This window comes from Gossypium hirsutum, chromosome D11, assembly GCF_007990345.1.
Source record: "Gossypium hirsutum isolate 1008001.06 chromosome D11, Gossypium_hirsutum_v2.1, whole genome shotgun sequence".
In the NCBI taxonomy this organism is placed as follows: domain Eukaryota; kingdom Viridiplantae; phylum Streptophyta; class Magnoliopsida; order Malvales; family Malvaceae; genus Gossypium; species Gossypium hirsutum.
In genome coordinates this window covers 17,009,579-17,033,531 of record NC_053447.1, presented here as the reverse complement: position 1 = coordinate 17,033,531, position 23,953 = coordinate 17,009,579, and the positions used below count along the sequence as shown (strand labels likewise).

General features: G+C 31.6%; 2 protein-coding genes across 3 annotated transcripts; both read left to right on the top strand.

Moving 5' to 3' along the window:
* Positions 1–6,737: 6,737 nt before the first annotated feature.
* LOC107912646 (cellulose synthase-like protein H1) lies at positions 6,738–12,439 on the top strand. The gene is made up of 9 exons (XM_016840921.2): positions 6,738–7,121; positions 7,208–7,532; positions 7,831–7,956; positions 8,054–8,161; positions 8,993–9,205; positions 9,287–9,401; positions 11,124–11,290; positions 11,372–11,722; positions 11,802–12,439. The coding sequence occupies exons 1-9, from the start codon at positions 6,865–6,867 to the stop codon at positions 12,366–12,368; spliced, it is 2,229 nt and encodes a 742-aa protein (XP_016696410.1). The 5' UTR covers positions 6,738–6,864; the 3' UTR covers positions 12,369–12,439.
* An 8,684-nt stretch (positions 12,440–21,123) lies between these two features.
* LOC107912645 (uncharacterized) lies at positions 21,124–23,847 on the top strand. Of its 2 annotated transcripts, XM_016840920.2 has the most exons (3): positions 21,124–21,815; positions 22,451–22,474; positions 23,268–23,847. In XM_016840920.2, exons 1-3 carry the CDS (start codon positions 21,623–21,625, stop codon positions 23,612–23,614), a joined length of 564 nt encoding a protein of 187 aa, XP_016696409.2. In that variant the 5' UTR covers positions 21,124–21,622; the 3' UTR covers positions 23,615–23,847. The 2 variants fall into 2 exon arrangements, with proteins under 2 accessions (XP_016696409.2, XP_040962237.1); XM_041106303.1 differs by lacking the exon at positions 22,451–22,474.
* Positions 23,848–23,953: the final 106 nt, after the last annotated feature.

Sequence of the window (23,953 nt, the reverse complement as noted above, 5' to 3'; positions counted from 1 at the left end):
AAAATTTATATTTATCCTTATTAGTTTTAAGCACAAAAATTATATAACATTAATCTTTTATATAAAATTAATTATTTGGTTACAAACACATGGCCATAATAGTGTCCCTGGATATTGTGCATTGATTGGTGTTGAGAACATTGTATGAGATGTGTTTGATTAATCAAATGGAATAGCTGATTCAAAGCATAGTCTACCATGCAATTTCGATTAACTTTAATATGTTTTCACTAAATGAATGTTCAATCATAAGACACCTTCATTTATGCAACCGATTTCCAAGATTATCAAAATCTAGAATATTTTAAAATGGGGAGAGATTGTTGGAACATTTTCAAAATACATATAATGTTCCAATAGTTGCAAATGAAAAGTTATAAGTAACCAAGAATTATCACATTTCATAGTGATAAATTATGTCTTTTAAATTCAAAAAATTACTTCACTTTATTATTAACAATGAATCATGATTATTCAAGGAGGCATCTATTGAATAATTATGTCTATTGTTAGAAGATGTGACTATCCATTTAGATAGTTGTGTTCGTATGAAGAGACATGAGAGCTCCTATAAATAGGAGCCAAATTTTATTTGTCTGATGCAACAGGAAAACATAAAAAAATGTATTTCTATTCTCTTACCATCTTTTATATTCTTAGATTGTTCTATAAAGAATTACTGTAGAAATTTTTTTATAGAAATTTATATCCTTGTTATACTAAGCTCAATGCTCAATGGATTGTTTTTGTTAGTGCAAAACGTAGACTATAACACCCCTCACCCTATCCATTTGTCAAACCCGAGTTATAGGATGCTACAACAGTTAACGAAGCAAATCACATACATTTTCAACTTTAAACATTCAATTAAACAGTAAAAAGAATTCAAAATCCATGCATAATATGGTTACAAACAAATCTGAATATCAGTCGAGCTTATGAAAGCTCTTAAACCAACCTGAGAACAAATAAAGACTTAATTGAAAACTTACTAAAAAGTATAGAAATTTCTACAAACAGGGGTCACACGGCTGTGTACCCAGGCCGTGTGATAAATTGTGACCGTGTAGAAAAGGAGTCGCACGGCCATGTAACTCACTGAAGCTGTGTGGACCTAAATTCAAAAATTCATCAAAATCTCGTGTGGTTGGACTATTTAACATAATGAAACCGTGTGAAAATTAGATGACCAATTTAATAGTGTTCACACGGTATACATGCTTCCTAATTTCTAAAGAGCACACGATCATGTCACTAGCCCGTGTGTGACACACGATCATGTGTCAAACCATGTGGTGCAAAAATAAGTCACTAAATGCATAACACAACTCAACCATTAAAAGGAGCCTAAAATGCATATTTTAACCAACCTATACCTGTTCAAAACATGCATATTTCATGCCAAAATACAACTTATAACATCTGTCACACCTGTTTTACATTAAAGTTTTGAATTTAAAGGAGAGTTTGGAGTTAATTAAATAATACTGTAAGTTTACGGGCTCTACTGGAAAACTTAGAAATATTGGTGCTGATTGACAATTAGTTGAGTTCCAATCCTTATTCAATTAAGTTGGAATCGACTAGTTCCTTAGTGGGAGACAGAATGATTACCGAGTAATGGCTTAATTGGAGCTTTGAGTACCGTGAAAGAAGGGTTATATATATAGGTATAAGAAGTCTTATGCGAGAGACGGTGTAACAACCCATTTTCAATAAAATTAGAACAGTGATTTCAGAACCACAAATTTGATAAGTAAATTATTATTTTATTATTATTTTAGTGTTTACAGGATTTTATTAGGGTCATATTAAAATTTTGTCAAAAATTTTTGACGTTTAAATAGTTAATTAAGTGAAAAGGACTAAATCGTAAAAAGTATAAAAGTTAAGTTCCATTAGTTAAAAGGGTCCAATAGCTATGAAATTTTAAACCAAGGGACTTGAATGGTAAATAAACCATTCAATAAATTAGTGGATATGCATGGCATGGTTTTAATGAAATTTTGTTAGTTTTTAAAGGTTAATTAAGTAATTTGATAATTAATTGAAAATGTTAAAGAATTAAAAGATGAAAAAGGCTATCATCTTTCTTATTTACTTCATCCATAGCCAAAATTCACCATTAAAGGGGAAGACAAGTTTGTTCAAGCTATTTCTTTGCATGTAAGTGTACACAAGTCATATTTTTAATTATTTTTTATGTTTTTGAGTCCGTTTTAGCTTAATCTAGCTAGCCCGGGGATCAATTTGTAAAATTGTTAAAGGTTGAGGGTTATGAAATGAATGTTATTGAATGGTTTTTGATGTTTAATGATAGATTATGGGTCTTTTTTGAAAAATAAACAAGTTTTACAAAGCATTTTTGATGCAATTTGGAATTAGGGACAAATTTGTTAAAGGTATAAATTCTAGGGTTTTATTGTGAAATGATGATAAATGTGGGTTGTTTAAATGTCCCTTAGATCAAAATAAACCACGTACAAACCTAGATTGAGGAAAAAAAAAGCTACGGATTAGCTCAATATACTTTTACGTCCTTAGTTGTCGAGGTAAGTTTGTATAAATAGTTATCGTATTAATGTTATTTCAAATTTTATGTTATTATTTTATTTATAATATAAATTGATTGATGTATAAATAAATCAATGCAATGAAGGTTATCGAGTCCCAGTTGAATCTTAGGAATTCGTAAGATACAAATGACATGTCATTAGGAATTTCATGTTTTGGGTGCTGGTATTAAATGTCCTACCAATGACTGAGGTCCTACATTTGTTACAGATACTCCACAGCTCGTGTGAGCAGTATCGTGAAGCTTACATTCCGACCCACAGCTCTTGTGAACAGACCCATTTCGCAGCTCGTGTGAGCAATGATGTAAAGGAAAGGTTACGGTTATGTAAAGGCACACTTCATGTGAGCTTTCCCGAGTATCCGATGTAATTCTAGATGGTTCAACGAGTATGAAAAGGAAATGAAATAGTAAGTGTTCAAATGAAAGGTATCATCAATTTATGAAAAGGAATGGTGATCTAAATGATGTGAATACATGTATGAATTACTTGTTTATTGATGAATTCATTTGAACCATGTACAAATGTACTAACTTGTGAATTTAATGATGTTGTATAGGCATTATGCCAAACTTATGGTTTTAGTTGGTGTTACACTTATGCTATTTACATTATGCAAATGAAATGGTAAGTTGCGTTTAAGTTATACGAGCTTACTAGCATTAATTGCTTAAATAGTTTCTTTCATATGTTTTATAGATTATAGGAAGCTTGATTGGTTTGGAAGCTCATCGGAGATCTATCACACTATCCAGCATAAATATCGGTAGTTTTTGAATGTTTTAGTCAATGTTATAATGACATGTATAGGTTGAATTGTAATAGCATTTTGTTGAATGATTAGTTGGTGAATTGGCATGTGTAAGTTAACTTTGTTGGTACCATTTGATGCCTTACTAGAGGATCTCATTTTGGTTATGATGCATGTTTTGAATGGCTCATATGGTATGTTTTGAATTGGTATGATTATGTCAAGTTATGGAATGTTTTAGATAGTATTAAACTAGAATTTGATGTCTGAAATTTGGTAAATTTGTCATGTTTAGGTAAGTGTTGATGATTTCATTTGAGGTGCCTTTGAATGGCATATTGGTTAGTTGAGTTAGGACTTTTGGAATGGCAATGTATGTATGTTTTGATAGGGTTTTGGTGCATTGAAATGTGCACAAAAGACCTAAATGTTAATGCATGAAATGGTATAGGAAATGGATTGATTTTAGACAAATTTGGGTCCACATGGCCTGAGACACGGGCGTGTCACTTAGCCGAGTGGGACACACAGCCTAGCGACATGGCCGTGTGTCATATGAGAGCTCCTTTGTATGCAAGTCAGTGAGTTACACGGCCTAGCATACAGCCTGGCACATGGGTGTGTATGGCAACTCAGAGAGTTCGATGCAAAGTCGAAACTGAAACTTAAACGCTTACCCTCACTTATATCTGGCAATACAAGTACTTAAATCAGTAGAGAATCTTGATATGCAATCCCCTCACCTAAGAAAGAGAACCAACTGAACCCTCAAAAATAAAATTGGACAAAACGAGCAGAACAATTTCAGTTTTAACAAATAATGAACAAGAGCGAACATTAGCAGAAATTCGACAACAAACTTACACTGTTAACCTTTCTGTCAAAACAACGAAATATGCAATCTCTTAGACAAAGCCAATTGCGGAGTTATCAAAAAGAAAAAAAGAAAAAGAACCAAAAAAAGAAAAAGAACAGACGGTTTAAAAAAAGAAGTTTTTGAAAAGGAGTTTAGTTATTTTAAAATAAAACAACTAAAATAAAATAGAACAATTTCATACGGCAGCATAAAAAATTATTTTTCTCATAACTTTTGCAAGGACTCGAACACGAGAGTAAAAAGTATACAAAAACTTAACCACCAAACCATTAGACTCATTGTTAACAATAATTGGTCGAAAATATTACTTATGCCAGACGATCAGGGATAGAGGTTAAGATAAAATTAACAAAAATTCCAAAGAAGAAATTTGAACACAATACCTCAGGCACACATTCAAAACACTTAACCACTGAACAAAATTAAATTATTTTGCAAAATTTTCAAAATCCTAACTCAAAATCAAGACATAACTACTATTGGTTTCGCTAACCCAAGTTCTTCTAAGACGATTTTTGGGATGTTACATTTATAATTTTTTTTAAAATATAAATTTTGGAATTTTTATAAATATTTTGAATTTTTTTGTAATTTTTATTGAGAGAGACCAATTTGCTCATTTTGAAACTTGACATGGACCGAAAGGGTATTTACACCAATCCGTTATTTAAATTATTCAAATTGTAAAATTTAACTTGATTCGAACTTGAAACTCGAATTACTTATTCGAGTTGACTCAAATAATTTGAATAACACGATTCAATTAACTCAGAATTTAAAATTTTTTAATTTTTTTCGAATAGAATCAAGTTTTTCTCACCCCTATTTACAATAGAGAAAAAGAAATAGCAAGCGAACTAACACTAAAAATGATAAAAACAAGCAAAATTCAAATAAAGTATAATTAATTCAAAAAACTATAGAATGAAATAAAAACTAATCTAAATGCTAAAATACTATAAAACCTATACTAAAATAACTCTAAATATAAGAGTAATTAAAAAACAAAAGCAAAAATAATTTGATTAAAATTAGGGATGATAATGAAGCAGGACGGGTTGGATGTTGCCAGATCACTACCACTCCATAGTTGGCATGTTTTGCTACATCACCTGTCTCGCTCCACTATGAATGTGTAATCTTGAAAATTGCTACCACTTCCATGGGTTGTTGGATACATTTATTCCAGCTCTGCACCACTCTGGTTCAATTTAATTTTTACTAGTTATTTTTATTATTTTCATTTTTTAAAGACAAATAAATATTTAAACATAATTATTCATTAAAATATATAAATGTAAAACATATGAATTTTTCAATAACATATTTTTATAATTTTACCGTTTTAATAGTTATAAATATATAAAGGTAAAATATTATTTTTCATATAGTGGAGCGGAATAAAACAAGGTAATCAATTACTATAATCTCTTCTTGTCTAAATAAATTTTGCTCTACCTCACTCCACATACGCTTTTCAAAAAAAAATCTTTCCTAGCAAATTGATTTGATATTCATCGAATGGTTCGAATCTCGTCTTCCCTAAATAAAATACTAAGATAAAAAATAAAGGAGAAAGAACTCAAAATTTAGGAAACGATACCACAGAGCTTTTGTATGACAACCACAGTACTTCCTCTAAAGCTACTATTCCCTTTGTATAATATATATCAAAAATTAATTTTTAATTATTTTATTAAAATATTAGAATAAAATTAGTACTGAGAAAAATAAAATAAAATAAAAAATTAAAGTTTTTATAAAATTATTTAGCTAAAATTTGATTAATTTTTTAAGTATTAATTTAGGGTTGAAGTTTAGGTTAATATTTGATTAATTTTTTTTTAAGTTGGAGCAATTTAAACTTTTTGATAGGTTAGTCTTCAAGTAGATTTTGAGTTTAGATTGATTTAACTACCTCTTTTCAATTAAAATTTGACTCGTCTTTTCAATCTTTTCAAGTAGATTTTGAGTTTACCTCTTGTAGCCAAGTAAAGGTTCTCTTCTCAGAAATATATATTGTTCCTATTTATATACCTATATAAAAATAGTGTCCATGTTGTACACCTGTTACGTGTCCACTTTTGCTTTTTGAATTTCAATTTTGATTTCAATATTATATCATTTAAATGACCTAAGATTTTGGAGATTGAAACAAGACTTCTCATTTCTTTTAAGTTCAGAAAAAGAGCATTAAAAGATGATAGCCAAATTTTAATGAAATTCGTGATTTAATCTATTATTGACATAATTTGATCCATTTAATTGTTTTTTTTAATGTCATTAGTTAGTCTGAATAATTACTATTGTTAGTTATTTTTTTAAAAAGTTGATGCTAGATTTTTAGATTTAAAAATTAGAGGGACTAAAATTTTAAAATATAAAAATAGAAGGATCAAGTTTCAAATGTACACTCTGTATAGAAACTTAGAATATATTTTAACTTTATAATTTGACACAAACAAATAATAATGAGATATAATTTTTATTAATATTTTTATATATTTTATAGATAAAGTCAGATTTATATTATTAAATTAAGGACAAAAAAAAATTAAAGAAAAGCATATCCAAGCTTGGTCTGCCTCACTCAGTTTATAACAGGAGAATAGAGGTAGGAAGCGAGCTGATAACACCCATAAGTGCTTGTAGGTATATGAATGGCGAATGAAATCCCCTTCCCCTTGTATCACAAAACTGCTCGTAAAAACACTATCCAAAGAGCACTCGATACCACACTCTTATTCCTTCTCATTTCCCTCCTCTTCTATCGTCTCCTCTCTCTTAAAACCCATGGATTTGTCTGGCTCCTTGCTTTCTTATGCGAGTCATGGTTCACTTTCTTTTGGTTTCTCATTGTCAACGCCAAATGGAATCCTGTGGACATCAAAACCTACCCACAGAGCCTTGAACCAAGGTATTGCAAACAAACCAGCCAAAGATTAATTATGTATTATTGCTTATAAGTGGCTCATAGACGTAGTTCATATAATTTGTTGTCAGGTTTCCGGAGCTTCCCGCGGTAGACATGTTCGTTACTACCGCAGATCCGGTGCGAGAACCGCCTATTATGACCGTAAACACCGTTCTCTCTTTGCTGGCCGTCGACTATCCAGCGGACAAGCTAGCTTGCTATGTATCCGACGACGGTTGCTCCGCTCTCACCTTTTATTCTTTGGTGGAATCTTCCAAGTTTGCTAAGCTTTGGGTTCGGTTTTGTAAGAAGTACAAAGTTCAAGTTAGAGCTCCCTTTAGATACTTCTTGGAGGACCCAATATCCACATCCGCTCCGAATTTGGAATTCAAAGAGGAGTGGGAAAAGATTAAGGTACGTACGTAATCCCAATATTGGGGGAGGGATTTTATCAACCACTAATTATAAAACATGGTATTCCATTTATTTTTGTTATACGATTATTATAATTTATTTATATTTATAATTTATATTTTATTATATAATAATCAGACCCGAGTCCGACGTGGTATGATAAAAAAAGACAAGACTTCCGACCATTTGGGGGTCCTCCTAATCTCTCTGCTTCTTCACCCTCGTCCTACCTTGACATTTCTCTTCCCATCTCTCCATTTCTGTTGATAAATTGTATCAGCAACTTTATTTGGTGTAGGCTGAGTATGAACACCTCTGCCTTAAAATAAAGGAAGCAAGCCGAAAATCAGCTCCATGTAATCTAACTCACGACTTGGCTGTTTTCGCCAACATTGAAACCAGCAACCATCCAACCATAATCAAGGTAACTCATTTATGTTTCAACAGAGGCAAATGTTGTATATTTTTTATGATTAAAATGGAAACAAAATATGATATGGTTAAGAAATGTGTTGTTGTAGATAATAGGCGAGAATTGTGAGGAAGACGTGCCGCATTTGGTTTATATTTCCAGAGAGAAACGGCCAAAATATCCACATCATTTCAAAGCAGGGGCTATGAACGTGCTGGTAATTATTTGAATACGGACTCTTTCAGTCGGACCCATTCTTCACTCATACTTTCGTCCAGAATATTCCATTTCTTAAAAATAAGAAAAATAAAATGTTAGAAATATTTTAATTTAAAATTATTTTGTCAAAATTAAAGCTACCAAATGACTTTTACCAACAAATTTAGTATTTTAAAATCTAAAAAATAAAAGATCAAATTTTTAAAAATAAAACTACAAATATTAAATTTCAAAGTATTAAAATACAAAACCTATGACCTATTTCAAAGTACAAATATTAACTCATATTTCATTTAATTTCTTCTCTAGGAATATTATAAATGAATTCAAAATTATATATTAATTATAATTTAATGTGTAATTTAATACATAAATTTTAGTATGAAGCTTTGATTATGATTCTAATGTATAATTAAATTTTAATTTCGATCTAGTTATACACATTTAAATAAACAAAATATCTCAATTTATTTTATATTAGATTAATATAATTATTTATGTGTGTAATATATAAACATAAAATTATATTATACCAATAATTGTGTTAATATTTGTGAGAATTAGAGTAAATCAAAATTTTATGCATAAAATTATACAAAACCAAAGTTCACATTAAATTTTTTTGAGATTTATCTCTAATTGAAATTATTATGTGAAAAAAAATATTTAGTAACGTTATTTAGAGACGGCGGTGTAAGTAAAATCTCCTAAACTAATCATATATGTATATATTCTCAATGGTCGGTTTTAATGTTAAATTTTGTAAATGATTATTTTATAAAAGAATTTATTTTAATGGGATTGAATTTGATAATAATGTGAAAAACAGAGTAGAGTGTCAGGGTTGATGACGAATGCGCCGTTCACGCTGAACGTAGACTGTGATATGTTTGTGAACAATCCACAAGTGGTTCGTGAAGCATTGTGTCAGCTTGTTGGCCGTGAGAGCGAAAGGGAAATGGGATTTATCCAGTATCCTCAATGTTTCTACAATGCCACTAAGGACGACCCCTATGGCAACCAGATGGTGGTTTTGATAGAAGTAAGTCATTACATTTACATTTACATGCATATATATACTTTGTTTTTGTCATTACTGGAGAACTTTGCATATATGTATCAGTATATAGGGCGTGGATTAGCGGGACTCCAAGGACCTCCATATTCCGGAACAGGATGTTTCCATAGACGAAAAGTCATCTATGGTGCATGGCCTGGTAACGCTGCATCAATTAACGGTAATATTCCTTTTTTTAATTCAATTCTATTTTATTCATATTATGCTCACATACATTATACATGTTAAAATAATTTTAAATTTTTTTGGACTTCCTCATATTGTTTCCCTATTATGCTCACATGAAAGTTAAAAGAGTTACTTTGAGTATAGTTTTATTGTTAATTCTTTAAATTATTAATCACAAAATTTATAAAATTCTTTTAAATTTTATAAAATTATAAATACATTTCTTTTTTTTTAATTTTACTTGTTAAATTTTTTGGTTGGTGTCACATATTAATTTGATATCAATTTAGTTAATAAATTATTTAAAATTAATTTTTATTTTTTATTTTTATATAAAATAAAATTTATATATTAAAAAAAACATAAATGTTAGAGCTTCTTTTATTTTTATTTTTTAAAGAAAGAAGTTTTACAAGTACAAATAACATGTAAATACAACTACATATTCGAACAACTACATAATGTTGATATTTAAACATAAAATAAGTTCTCAAAATTTTATTATTTCAACCAAAGCTTCATAAAAAAAATTTTCAATAATTTTTTATAAACATATTTTTACCTAATCTTTTCACTCACATCATAATTAAATTTCTTTTTTTTTTCTTTTCTTTTTTAAATTAAGATCTAAATAGTCTCACAGTATTTTTAATTTTTAATTTTGCAAATTTGCTATTGTACTTCTTCCTTTTTAAACTTACTTATTTACAATTTAATTTAATTACGTTGAGTTTTGGATTTAAAACAAAATTATAATTATTTATGGAATAATTCGTTATTTTTAACTAAATATTAATAAAATAGACAAAATTTATTTACAGAGAACGTTAGACCAAAATTTATTTGTATGGATATTTTTGTTTTAATCCTGTTGAAAGGGTAACTTGTTTGGGTGAAGTTTTTAAACTGTTGTTTGTTGGGTAGTTGGTCGAACTCCCAACAATCAAAAGTATTATTCTCAAGTTATGTCAGGATTTTGTTCCCTCTGTCGAAAATCGTGTATGGTGCACGGAGGGGATCACCCCAAGGCAATGGGTCATGCACTTATGTACGATGAACAATACTTTGAAGATTTCTCCTAAAGGAGTTGGCCTCCCTCAAAAATAAAAGGCGAGGGGAGAGCAACATTTTTGGGAGAAATCTTCAAAGTGTCATTTGTCGAGTAGTCAATTGGACTTCCAACAATCGAAGGAATTGTCTTTAGGTCATGCTAGGATTTTGTTCCTTGCCTACATTGAAAGTCATATACAGTTCACGGAAGGGGAAGCACCTCGAGACAATGGACAATCTGACATGAGCATTTCACTCTTGGTGGAGTTTGAACCCTTAACCTATGGCATGTGGTGACTACATGTTATAAGTTAAGGGTTCCCTCGAAGTACTTTTCTTCCGTAAATTGTACAGCTCTCGACAAAGGTAAAAGATAAAACTTGTGCACAACTTGAGAATAATACCTTCAGTTGGAGCTTCGATCGACTGCCTGAGAGAAACTTTAATACTAATCGCTAACTACCAACAAATCTTTTTAATTAGCAATATATTTTCTATTTACGAATTCTCTGAAATGAAATAGGTTCCGAACCATTATGGATCTTCTCTTGAAGAAGTTTCAATATATATATTACTAAAAAAAGCCTTAAAACTCCAATGGTAATTAAAATTATAAAGAACATGCATAATGCTTATTCTGTTTTATCACCAAAAAAAAAAACAGATTATGAAGCGATGAAAGAGTTCGGGAAATCAGAAGAGTTTCAGGAATCAGTAACTCATGCACTGAAAGGCGAAAAGGGGATTCGAAAAAGCATTTCAGATTATCTCGAGGCATCGTTCCAAGTTGCAGCTTGCGACTATGAATCTGGTTCCAGCTGGGGAACAAAGGTTAGTCGAAAAAACCCTAAGAAAATATTTACATTTAAGCATCAACTTTGTGTATTAATTTGATTACTTTTTACATTTCAGTTTGGATGGATATATGGATCCATGACAGAAGATGTCTTAACTGGCTTAAATATTCATAAGAAAGGGTGGAAATCCAACTTCCATTTACTAGACCCACCGGCCTTTTTAGGATGTGCGCCAACCGGTGGCCCTGCAGCGATGACTCAACAGAAAAGGTGGGCAACTGGCCTGCTTGAAATCCTTGTTAGCAAAAGCAACCCCATAGTTTTCACCTTGACCGGAAACCTCCAGTTCAGGTTGTACTTATTCTACATCTATTTGCTTTCTTGGGGGCTTACCTCTGTTCCTGAGCTATGCTATGCTGCTCTGCCTGCATATTGCATCATTGCTAACTCGTATTTCTTGCCCAAGGTGAGGATAAAATCTGTTGGATACTATGTTTGTGTGTTTCCAACAATTCATCATTACAAGATATTGACGATTAATGCAGGTCCAGGACCCGGCTATATTAATTCCAGTGGCCATTTTTGTGACTTACAACATGCTGACGCTCAGGGAATACTTGAAAGTAGACCTGTCTTTCCGAGCATGGTGGAATAACATGAGAATGGCAAGAATTACAGCGACTTCGGCGTATCTCTTTGGAGTTCTAGCTGTCGTTCTTAAACTCTTAGGTTTGTCTGATACAGTTTTCGAAGTTACGCAAAAAGATGACGAAGCTTCCGAAGATGAAGATGACGACGAAATAAACGGTACCGCAAAGTTTACATTCGATGAGTCACCGATTTTTGTACCGGGCACGACCCTTTTGCTGGTGCACCTCACGGCACTGCTTTCCCTTTGCTTAGGGTTGCGACCATTAGTTCATAAAGATGGGCAAGGGTCAGGGGTAGGGCTCGGTGAGGTTTTGTGTAGCCTATGGGTGGTGCTATGCTTTCGACCATTCATGAAAGGGTTGTTTAGAAGAGGAAAATATGGGATTCCTTCCTCCACCATATTCAAGTCAACTTCTTTGGCGTTCGTTTTAGTTTGTTTGGGTACAGCCTCATGGGCTTGAGACTTTGGATTATTAAAATCATAAAGCGTATGTTGTAAAAGAAATGATGGTATGAACGAATTTATTTATTATATTGCTTAAATTGTTAACATTATGCATTTTGGTATCATTGTTTGTAGCAACAGAGGAGGACGAAGATTGTTGCTATTGCACTTTGGTATTGTTGCTTAAATATTCATATTTAAGGTATAATACAAACAAACAAATGAGGAGTGTAGTTATAAGACAAATTACATTTTTAAGGATTGAAAAAGTAGTAACAAATACAAACATAAATTGTAAAATATGTTAGTATAAATCTCCAATGAGGAAAATCTCGAACACACGAACGGAACTCGAATAGAAAATGAAGAAATAGGATAAGGCTCCAAGACGTGTATCAAGCCACCATCTTTAAGGTTATATTCGCCCTCACCTATATTCGGTGTGCAAAAGAATTTCAAACAAATTAACCTCGATGATACAATAAAACCAATGACTATTTGTGTTTTGCACTGACCAGAATAATCCACTAAGCACTGAGCAATGGATCACAAGAAAATTTCTATAAAGAATTTCTGCAGTAACTCTTTATAGAACAATATAATAGTATTAGAAAATGAGGAAGGATAGAAAGAACTTTTAGAACTTATTGGTGTGATTTCCAAATGAAATCTCATTCTTATTTATAGGAATTTTCATATCTCTTCATAGAGACATCTTTCAATAGGTGTCTTTCTGAATAATAATGTCTTTAAAAAAATACATAATTATTCATTTAATATTATAACCATTCAAATAATATTATTTGAATAGTTATAATTATTTTTCAAAAAATCAAATGATATAACTTTTGACCAATGATCAAAATATTTATCTTTTGATTAATTACACCCATTCATTTATAGTTATTGGAACACTATCAATATTTGAACATGTTTCAACAATCTCCCCCCATTTTCAAAATATTTTAGATTTTGATATTCTTGGAAATCAATTTGCATAAATGAAGGTGTCTTACGATTGAACCTTCACTTAGTGAGAATATGTTAAAGTTAATCGAAATTACATGGTAGACTAAGCTTTGAACCAAGTATTCCATTTGATTAACCGAACACATCTCACACAATGATTTCAACATGTGTCAATGCATAGTATCTAGGGACACTATTATGGCCATGTGTCTGTGTCCTCTTTTCATGAGTGCTATCAGAACCAAGCCCTTAAGCTCCTAGAAGTGACCACACTTCCATTCACATAGGTAGATCCCATCAAGAGTGTTCCCGTAATTATAACATTCTAACATATTTATGTTATGGGTCTATTAAAAGTACATTACTCATCATTCTCTTATCATTACGAGTACCTAACACTTTAATCTTAGGATGAATTTATTTATAGTGCTAACAGTCACAAACTAATAATGTATTTTGTCTCATTGAACTCAAGACTTAACGTTATACCAAGCGTTGAGTCGAGTTTTCATCATGGGTGACTTTAATTAATAGCTTGAGTCTCATCCTTTTTGAGGTTTTCTTGACTACATCTCTAGCAAGATTTTTTGTCAAAGTATCTGCCAAATTTTCACTTGACCTCACATAATTAATAGTGATCACTCCATCAAAGATTAATTTTCGGACATAGCTATGTCTTAATCTAATGTGTCTAGACTTTCCATTATATACTTGGCTATATGCTTTTGCTAGAGTAGCCTCATTATCACAACGGATAAAAATAGGTGAAATTGGCTATATCATAAAGAAAATTTCTTAACCATTTTACTTCTTTAGATGCAGCCACTAATGCAATAAATTCTGCTGCCATGGTGGAATCAGTAATACATGTTTGTTTCTTAGACCTTAAGAAATAGCTCCTCCACCAAAAATGATCCATCCACTAGTGGATGGATGATCTTCCAAACTTGTAATCCAACGAGCATCCGAATACCCTTCTAAAACTTGAGGATATCCATTATAACACAAACCATAGTTAATATTTTTCTTTAAATACCTAAGTACTCTATTCAAAGCTTGCCAATGCAAACTACTTGGATTACTTGTACACCTACTCAATTTTTCAACAGCATGTGCAATATCTGGTCTCGTACAAGTCATTATGTACATAAGGCAACCAATTGGACTTGCTTATTTCAATTGACCAATTTTCCTACCAGTATTAGATACTAATTTTATTTGAGGATCCATGGGTGTAGATGTTTGTATACAATTGAAAAGGTCAAACTTTTTAAGCACATTTTCAATGTAATGTGATTGTGATAAAGCTATAGTGCTTTCCTCTTGAGTTATTTTAATATCAAGAATAACATATGCTACACCCATATCCTTCATAGCAAAGTTGTTTAATAATAATTTCTTTGTGTTTTCTATTTGTTCCAAATTTGTGCCAAAAATGATCATGTCATCTACATATAAGCAAATTATGACACATTTTTCATTTTCAAATTTGTTATATATGCACTTATCGGATTCATTTATTTTACAGCCATTAGCTAAAACAACATTGTCAAACTTTTGGTGACATTTCTTTGGTGCTTGTTTAAACCCATATAGAGATTTAACAAACTTACATACCTTATGCTCCTATCTTGGAACAACAAATCCTTCCAGTTGTTCCATGTACACTTCGTCTTCCAGTCCACCATTTAAAAATGTAGTTTTAACATTCATTTGGTGAACAACTAAATTATATATTGAGGTAAGTGATATTAAGAGTCTAAGTGTAGCAATTCTTGCTACTGGAGCATAGGTATCAAAGTAATAAATACATTATTTTGTGTAAAACTTTTGGCTACCAACCTTGTTTCAAATTTATCAATGGTTCTATCGACCTTCATTTTCTTTTTAAAGATCCATTTACAACCTATTGGTTTGGAACCCGGTGGAAGATCAACTAAGATCCAAGTTTGATTTCTCATTATTGAATCAATCTCATCATTTATTGCTTCTTTCTGAAAAGTAGAGTCTTGAGATTTCATTGCCAATTCAAATGTAATAGGATCAAATTTCATATTATAACAATAAGGTATCTTACTGCATATACTTTGACATTTTTAATCATTTTACTTCTTCTTAATTTTTGACAAGATTCATCATTATTATCAATTTGTTCTAATGGAATCTCATTCTCATTTGAAGAATGAATCAATTGTTGTGGTTGTAATTGTCTAGAAATAGAATTAAATATATTTTCATCAAAAATAGCATCTCTTGATTCAATAACAGTATTAATTGAAATTGAATCATTTGGTTCAATTACCATAAACCTATATGCCTTGCTATTATGTGCATATCCTATAAATATGCATTCAATTCCTCTTTCACCAAACTTTTTACATTTAGGTGTTGGAACTTTGACAATAGCTTTACAACCCCAAACCTTCAAATAATTAAAGTTTGGTTCCCTTTTCTTTCAATTTTCATAGGGGGTTATTTTAGTTTCCTTATTAGGAACTCTATTCAATATATGACAAGCTGTCAGAATAATTTCTCCCCAAAAACCTTGTCCAAGACTTAAATATGATAACATTGAATTTACCATTTCAGTCAAGACTCTATTTTTCCTTTTAGCTACACCATTTTGTTGTGTTGTGTAAGAGGCTGAGACTTGATGGATAATCACTGCGGATTCAAAAAAACTTGGATTATAGTATTATCCACCTCTATCCGATCTTAAGTACTTGATAAATGGTTCACACTAAAGTTCAACTTTAGATTTATAAACTTTAAATTTATCAAATGTTTCATATTTTGAATGCAATATATATACATATCCACCTAATGTAGGAGTATTATGCATGTCACATAAATCACTATGTACCAAATCAAGAAACTTTGTTTTCTTTTTAACCTTAGGGAAAAGGGTTTCTTGTAATTTTAGTCAACATACATGTATTGCATTTTTCAATATTATTATTAAAAATAGGAATTAAATCTAACTTATGCATGTTATTCAATTTTCTATAATTCAAATGACCTAATCTATAATGCCATAAACAAGAAGATTCAACCATATAAGCAGGAATAGTATTTTTTTATTCTTATTAATAATATTGAGTTTGAATATGCTCTCATACATATATCATTTCCCTACAAAAATTTCTCCCTTAGACAAAATAAAGTTATCTGCCTCAAAAACAAGTTTGAATCCAAACTTATTCAACAGACTTCCAGACACTAAATTCTTCCTAACTTCTGGTACATAAAATACATCATTCAAGGTTAAAATGTTTCTAAAAATGAATTGTAGTTCAACAGACCATTTGCTTTTGATTGTTGCGATGGAAGATGTAACACCCATAACTCGTATCCGTCGTCGAAATAGGGTTACAAAACATTACTATACAAACAGAACCTTAAAACATACATTGATATAAACATGGTATAAATTGTTCATTCGAATACAAATCATCCCTAAATCGAGCCCTCGAGACCTTAAAAATACATTAGAAACAATTCGGGACCAAATTGGAAACAATCAGAAATTATAAGAAAAAGTTAAAAAAAAAATAGACTGCAGGGGTTACACGGCCGTGTGACTCATACGGCTGAGACACACGCCCGTGTCTTAGGCTGTGTAATAATCAAAATAGGGACACATGGCCGTGTCTCAACCCGTATAACTCTCTGAGTTGGGTCACACGGCCAAGCCATATGCCTGTGCACCAGGCCGTGTAACAGCTTGACTTGCATGCATTAAAACCTACAAGAGACACACGACCGTGTTGCCTGGCCGTGTGTCACACACGGTTGAGTCACACGACCGTGTCTTAGGCCGTGTGGACATGAATTTGCCCAAAAACAAGCCATTTCCATCACCAATTCAATCAACCTTCTAAAGGCCTTTATAACACCTAATCAAAGCATCAAAACATGACCAAAACCAACATAAAATGACCAATTCAAAAGTTCAAAACCATTCAAGCAATATGCCATACAAGGCACCTCATTTGCAAACATACAAACTTACCAAAAACATGCATATATTGATCACATTTTTACTACCAAGCATAACTCAAATTTTACCAAATCATATCTCAAACATGATTACTAACACTTCAACATAACTTAGCATTTGAGCCACACCTATCATACATCATAAGTACTAAAATGACACAAACTAACCAACATCAAATGGTACCAAAACAACTTGTACATGCCAAATAACCTCTTATGTATACATGACATCAAAACACAAACATATTTAGTTATTATGTACACATTCATCAAACATCATTTTATAACATCGTAAATACATTTCAATCTCAAATTCAACTACCTAAGTTTATACATGCCACTACCCTAGGAGATACAAAAACTACCAAAGTCGTTGGATAATGTGAGCTGAAGGTTTGATCCGTCCAAAGTGTCAGCAGCAACTATCTACAAAACAATCCACAAGAATGAATAAGCTTATAGAGCTTAGTAAGAACATAACATATCATTTAATTTGATAATAAATTAAATACGATTCACATAGTAATCAATTCAAAATTACCGAAGATAAAACAAGGTACAAAAGTATATCCAAGGGTACCGTAGTACAATCAGGGGCATGTATGTGCAATTCAAGGTATTGAAGTACAAACAGGGGCACGTATGTGCGATTCAGGGGTACCGATGTATAAACAAGGGTTCATATGTGCAATTAATCATTAATCTTCTAAAAATTAATAATTAAAGCATCATAGTGCAAGTGCGCAAATAAAAATTTGTTACGTATTAAAAACACTACGAACTTATCGCGACAATTAAAGCGTAGAAACATAATCGACTAATCCGAGGCTTTAGCTTTTCCCCAATCTAAATCCGTTCTTGGTCTATCTTGATCTAAATAGACAAATTTAATTCATTTTAATAACCCTAGCATTCAATTTAGTTCACATTTCATATTTTTGCAAAATTACTATTTTCCCCTAATATTTTAACTTTTTAGAATTTAGTCTTTAAGCTCATAAATTGAAATCTAAGCATTTTCATCCTTTTCTCAAGCTAGCTGGTTTTTCCAGAGATCTACATCAACTCATACAAACCATCATTTCACATATTTACCATGAACTTTCATTATTTTTACAAACAAGTCCTTAAATGTCATTTTTATTCAAACTGATTTTACAAAACTAGTTTATTTATCAACAAGGACTCATAATCTTCCATTAAACATAAAAATCATACAAGAAAATTCATAAAAAACCCTAAATCTTTAACAGTTTTATAAATTGATCCCCGGGGCAACTAGATTAAACTACAACGATCTCGAAAACATAAAAATAATTAAAAACGAGATCAAAAATCACTTACATACACCACCTAAGTTTTTCAAATCAAGAAACCCTAAGAATAACTTTTTATCCTTCAAATTTTGGTGGTTTTAGCATTTGGAGAAGATGAAATATTTTGTTTTATTTAATTTTAACTTATTTACTCATTTACCTTTTTACCCTTTAAAAACATTCAAAATTTTGAATAAACCTTGCCATGAATATCCGTTAACCACTCAAAGTTTCATAACCATTAGACACCTTTAACTAATAGAACTCTACTTTTGTACTTTTTACGATTTAGTCCTTTTTACGTAATTAAGCATGCAAACGTTAAAATTTCGTAAAGAAATTTTAATGACTTTAATAATATCCCATAGACATTAAAATAATAATAAAATAATGATTTACTTATCAAATTTGTGGTCCCAAAACCACTATTCTGATTTCACTGAAAATAGGTTGTTATAGAAGAATTTCTCGTGTACAAGACATTGCCATTTTCACATTGTGTGAAATTTTTTTAACATGCTTTTGTATTTTCACACATGTTTGGTTACTCCGGTATAAATCTACCATGCATTATCATCTTGTGCCATATTAATTTCAGATAGCATTGCAACAAACTTTTCGTTATTATCAGGTTTAGAAGATGATTTCTTTTTTAAAAATCGATATTCATTCTTGAAATGTCCCGGCTTACCACAATGATAGCTTGATCCCTTTTGTTTCTTTTTAACTTAGGTGTTCTATCAATCTATTTGAACTTTCTCTTGAATGGTTTAGTAATCGGTACTTCCTCCGTAACATGCACTTTGGCATTTTCAGAATTTAGGTTCTTATCTTGCTTTCGATATTCTTCTCCAATATGAAGATGATTTGCTAAAGCCTTAAGAGATATTTCATCTTTCTTATGTTTTAGACTTCTTTTAAAATCTTTCCAAGATGGAGGAAGTTTGTCTATTATGGAGAATACAACAATTATTTCATCCATTTGATAACTATTGAAATAGTGACAAGAAATTTCTTACTTGTATCATCTTTGGTCATGTATCTTGTCTCCAATTTGTCTCATAATTCCTTAGCGATGACCTTGTTTTGGTAGATGTCGAACAAACCATTCAATATGTAGCCTATGCACATGTAATCAGCATTGTCCCATTTTTGCTTTTCTCGAGTTGCAGCAACATATTCGTTTTCATTCTCTTCTGATCTTGGTGTATCCAGAACATAGGCAACCTTCAAAGTTGTTAATAAGAAACGCATCTTTTTCTGGTATCGTTGGAAATTGACACCATTAAAACGATCAAATTTGATAAAGTTGGAAGCCAACTCCCTTAGTGTTCCACTTTTATGTGTTGTGGTAGTCATCATGATTTATAACCTTAAACTTGTTAGTACAAATCTCCGATGAGAAAAATCTCGAACACATGAACGAAACTCGAATAGAAAATGAAGAAATAGAAGGCTCCAAGGCGTGTATCAAGCCATTATCTTCAAGGTTATATTTGTCCCCACCTATATTTGGTGTGTAAAAGAGTTTCAAGCAAATTGACCTCTAGGATACAATGAAACCAATGACTATTTGCGTTTTGCACTGACGAGAATAGTCTACTAAGCACTAAGCAATAAATAACAATAAACTCAATTTCTACAAAGGATTTATACAGTAACTCTTTATAGAACAATCTAATAAATTAGAAAAAGAGGAATGATAAAAAGAACTTTTAGAGCTTGTTGATGTGATTTCCAAATGAAATCTCATTCCTAATTATAGGAATTTTCATCTCTCTTCATAGAGGCATCTTTCAATAAGCGTCTTTCTGAATAATAATATCTTTAAAAAACACATAATTATTCATTTAATATTATAACTAATCAAATAATATTGTTTGAATAGTTACAATTCTTTTTCAAAAAATCAAATGATATAACTTTTGACCAATGACCAAAAGATTTATATTTTGATTAATTACACCCATTCATTTATAGTTATTGGAACACTATAAATATTTGAAAATGTTCCAACAAAACAAACACAAAAATATTAAAATATATATAATATTTAATCTTGAATGCAAATATCAAATTTGGATATTTGTAGAAAGCATAATAAAGTAATGGCTAAATTTTGCTATTACTCCTTGTAGTTTATGAAAATTGCAGATTTAATCATTGTACTTTTAATTTGGTCATTTTCAGTCTATCTACTTTTCAATTTTTAAAATTTCAGTTCTCACCAAACAATAACTATTAAATTCATTAAGTTTTGTTATTTTCAAAATTTGGTACATGTTATCATATATCTAATGTCATATTAACTTGTTACTTTCACATATTACTCACTAAAAAGTTAGTTAATAAATTAACTATTATCATTTGCATCAAGATTGGAATTTTAAAATTCAAAAAGTATAGGGACTTGGAATGATCCAATTGGAGAATATAGACTAAATCTGCAACTGTACGCATAGTACAAGACTAGTAATTAAAGTTAACCAAATGGAATTAACTATTAACATTTGATTTAGAATTAAAATTTAAATTTTAAAAAGTATACGGACTAAAATTGACAAGTTCAAAAAAGTAGATAGACTAAAATTATGAAATTAAAGCACACAGACTAAATTCACAATTTTTATAAAGTAGAAGGACTAATAGCAGAATTTAACCTAAAGTAATTTACTAATTGTAATTGTTTTAAATTTTGGTTGGCTAAAGTTGGTACGCGGCCCAAAGTTTGACATTGTCGACAATAGATCTTTTGTTCCTTGCGTTGTTGTTGCCATAACAGTTTGCTACTTCGGTCCCATTCGCATTCCCACTCCCACACGCTCATTTCGATGAAAGATTGACGAACCCACCCGCAAATTTTCGACTGTCGAAGAACCGTTAAATAAAAACAAAATGCATGGTTAGGATTTGACATTTTGCCGACTACTGCATCAAATTGCTTCAGACTTGATTTGGTTTCCAGTTAGACTCTGAGATAGAAGAGATGGCAGTGAACCAGACGGCGGCGTTGAAGGTCGGGTTGTGTTTATTGGGCCTCTGTTTATTCGGCTACATAGTGGGTCCACCTCTGTATTGGCATTTCATGGAAGGATTAGTAGCCGTCAGCCACACTTCCAACACTTGCCCACCTTGCCTTTGCGATTGCTCTTCTCAGCCTCTTCTCACAATCCCTGAAGGTATTCCCAGATCTGGCTCGATCTCATCTCCTCCTTTCTTGTTTCCGTTTCATATATATTGGATTTGATGAGTTTCACAAACCTCAAAATCTAGTAAACTATAATCTGAAATGAGTGCTTTATGCGTTTCCTGCCCAATTTATTTACACTTGGAGAATGGAGATCCTATGATTTCCTCTCTCTTTTTGTTCATTGAATGTTCAATTAGTTACTGCCTAATTTTAATTTACAATACATGAGTTTTGCAATATTATTCTTCGTGCGAATTTTCCCCCGAAGGCATAATATTTTCACTTAGCATTTTTATCAATGTTGTTTCTGTTGTCCATTAATAGAACACCATATCCTTGGCTATGGGGTTTTGCTTGGTAGTTATGCAGCTAATTATTGAAAGTTGAAACTTATGCTTGTTTTATGTATGCTTACATGCATGGCAAGCTGTTGTTAGCCTTTCTTTCTATTATGTTTGTTGCTTTGTATTAGCATTCTCTATGCTACTTGCCCTGCAAAGTTCCAAGTTTCCATTTTTATTAAAGATGGCAATCGGATATTTGGAAATGTTAGTTATCTGATCTTTGGCAATTTTGCCCTGCAAAATTAAGCTAATTTTATGGTTCTATCTTTAATTAATGCAGGACTGAGCAATGCTTCCTTTACAGGTCAGTTTCCTGTTTCTTTATCATGGATGGATGTATTTATTGGAATATGGGGCTAAGTAATTTAATACAAAGAAATTTTACATTTGTTTTTCTATGCCTTTTGGATCACCTCTAATTTTAGCATGACAACAGCCCTCTCTGCTGGGTTTTTTCACCATTGTTGCTGCTATCGCTTTCATTTAAGTGTCAACTTTATTTTAACAGATGTTATGCCTTATATGATGCGATATGAGACAAATATATTCCATAGTTTTTCTTATCCCTCTGTTTTTGTGCCGTTATACTCTCTAATCACATGATTTCCCTAAGCCACCCCCCTTCAATAATGATTGATTGCTGATGTAACAATGTTTGATTGCTAATGTCACATGATTGATTGCTAATCACATGATTTTCACTTTTGTTTTCTCGTCAACAATGATTGATTGCTAACGTAACAATGTTTTTTTTTTTACCATGATGCTGCTATCTAACAATTGCATAACCGAGCCATGTTTTTAAGATTGATTGCAAATGAATGATATTATGAAATAACACTTGCATAAGATAAAGTAGTAACTCTGGCTTTGGTATGCAGGATGAACTGTTTTGGTTGGGATTGCTTGATAATTAATGTTGTGGTATTTTTTTATCCGAGAGTAATTTGGATGTGAATGTAACATTAAATGTAATAACCTTCTGTATTGCATTGACAAAAACCACTGCCTTCATCTAGCAAATGATTTCATTTCAGGGTGATATTGGTGATTTTGGGTTTTATTTATGTTTTGATATGGCTGGTAATATTTTGCAGATTGTGCAAAGCATGATCCAGTGGTAAATGAGGATACAGAAAAGCACTTTGCAGAACTTTTGACAGAAGAACTGAAGCTAAGAGAAGCCGAAGCTTTGGAAAGTCGGCAACGTGCTGACATGGCATTACTCGAGGCTAAGAAGTTAGCATCACAGTATCAAAAGGAAGCGGACAAATGCAATTCGGGTATGGAGACGTGCGAAGAAGCAAGGGAGAAAGCTGAAGAAGCACTATCGGCTCAAATGAAATTGACAGCAATGTGGGAAATAAGAGCTCGTCAGAAAGGGTGGAGAGAAAAGGTCGCCAAATCTAATGCGCAGACACAAGGTAACCTCCAGTTTGTCTAAACCATCCAACATGGCCTGATAGGAAGAAAATTAGTAGAAAACGTATTTCTTTCCTTCTTTTCTTTTCCACTGTTCAGTGCTTTGCGACATGTTCTGTCGGTTCTGGACCGCGAAGCGGAATTTTATAGTCATCATGAATTTCAGAGTTAATCCTATAGGCAGTCTAATTTAACATTGTAGCAAACATTATATTTGATAATCTTGGATACGATATATAAGAAAAATGATTAAAATACAGCATGATATGAACATCTAAATGTGTCAAAGGGATATACTGATTACCATATCTAGTAAAATATGATTTATTTCTAAGATCAACTAATTCACTCTAAAACTACT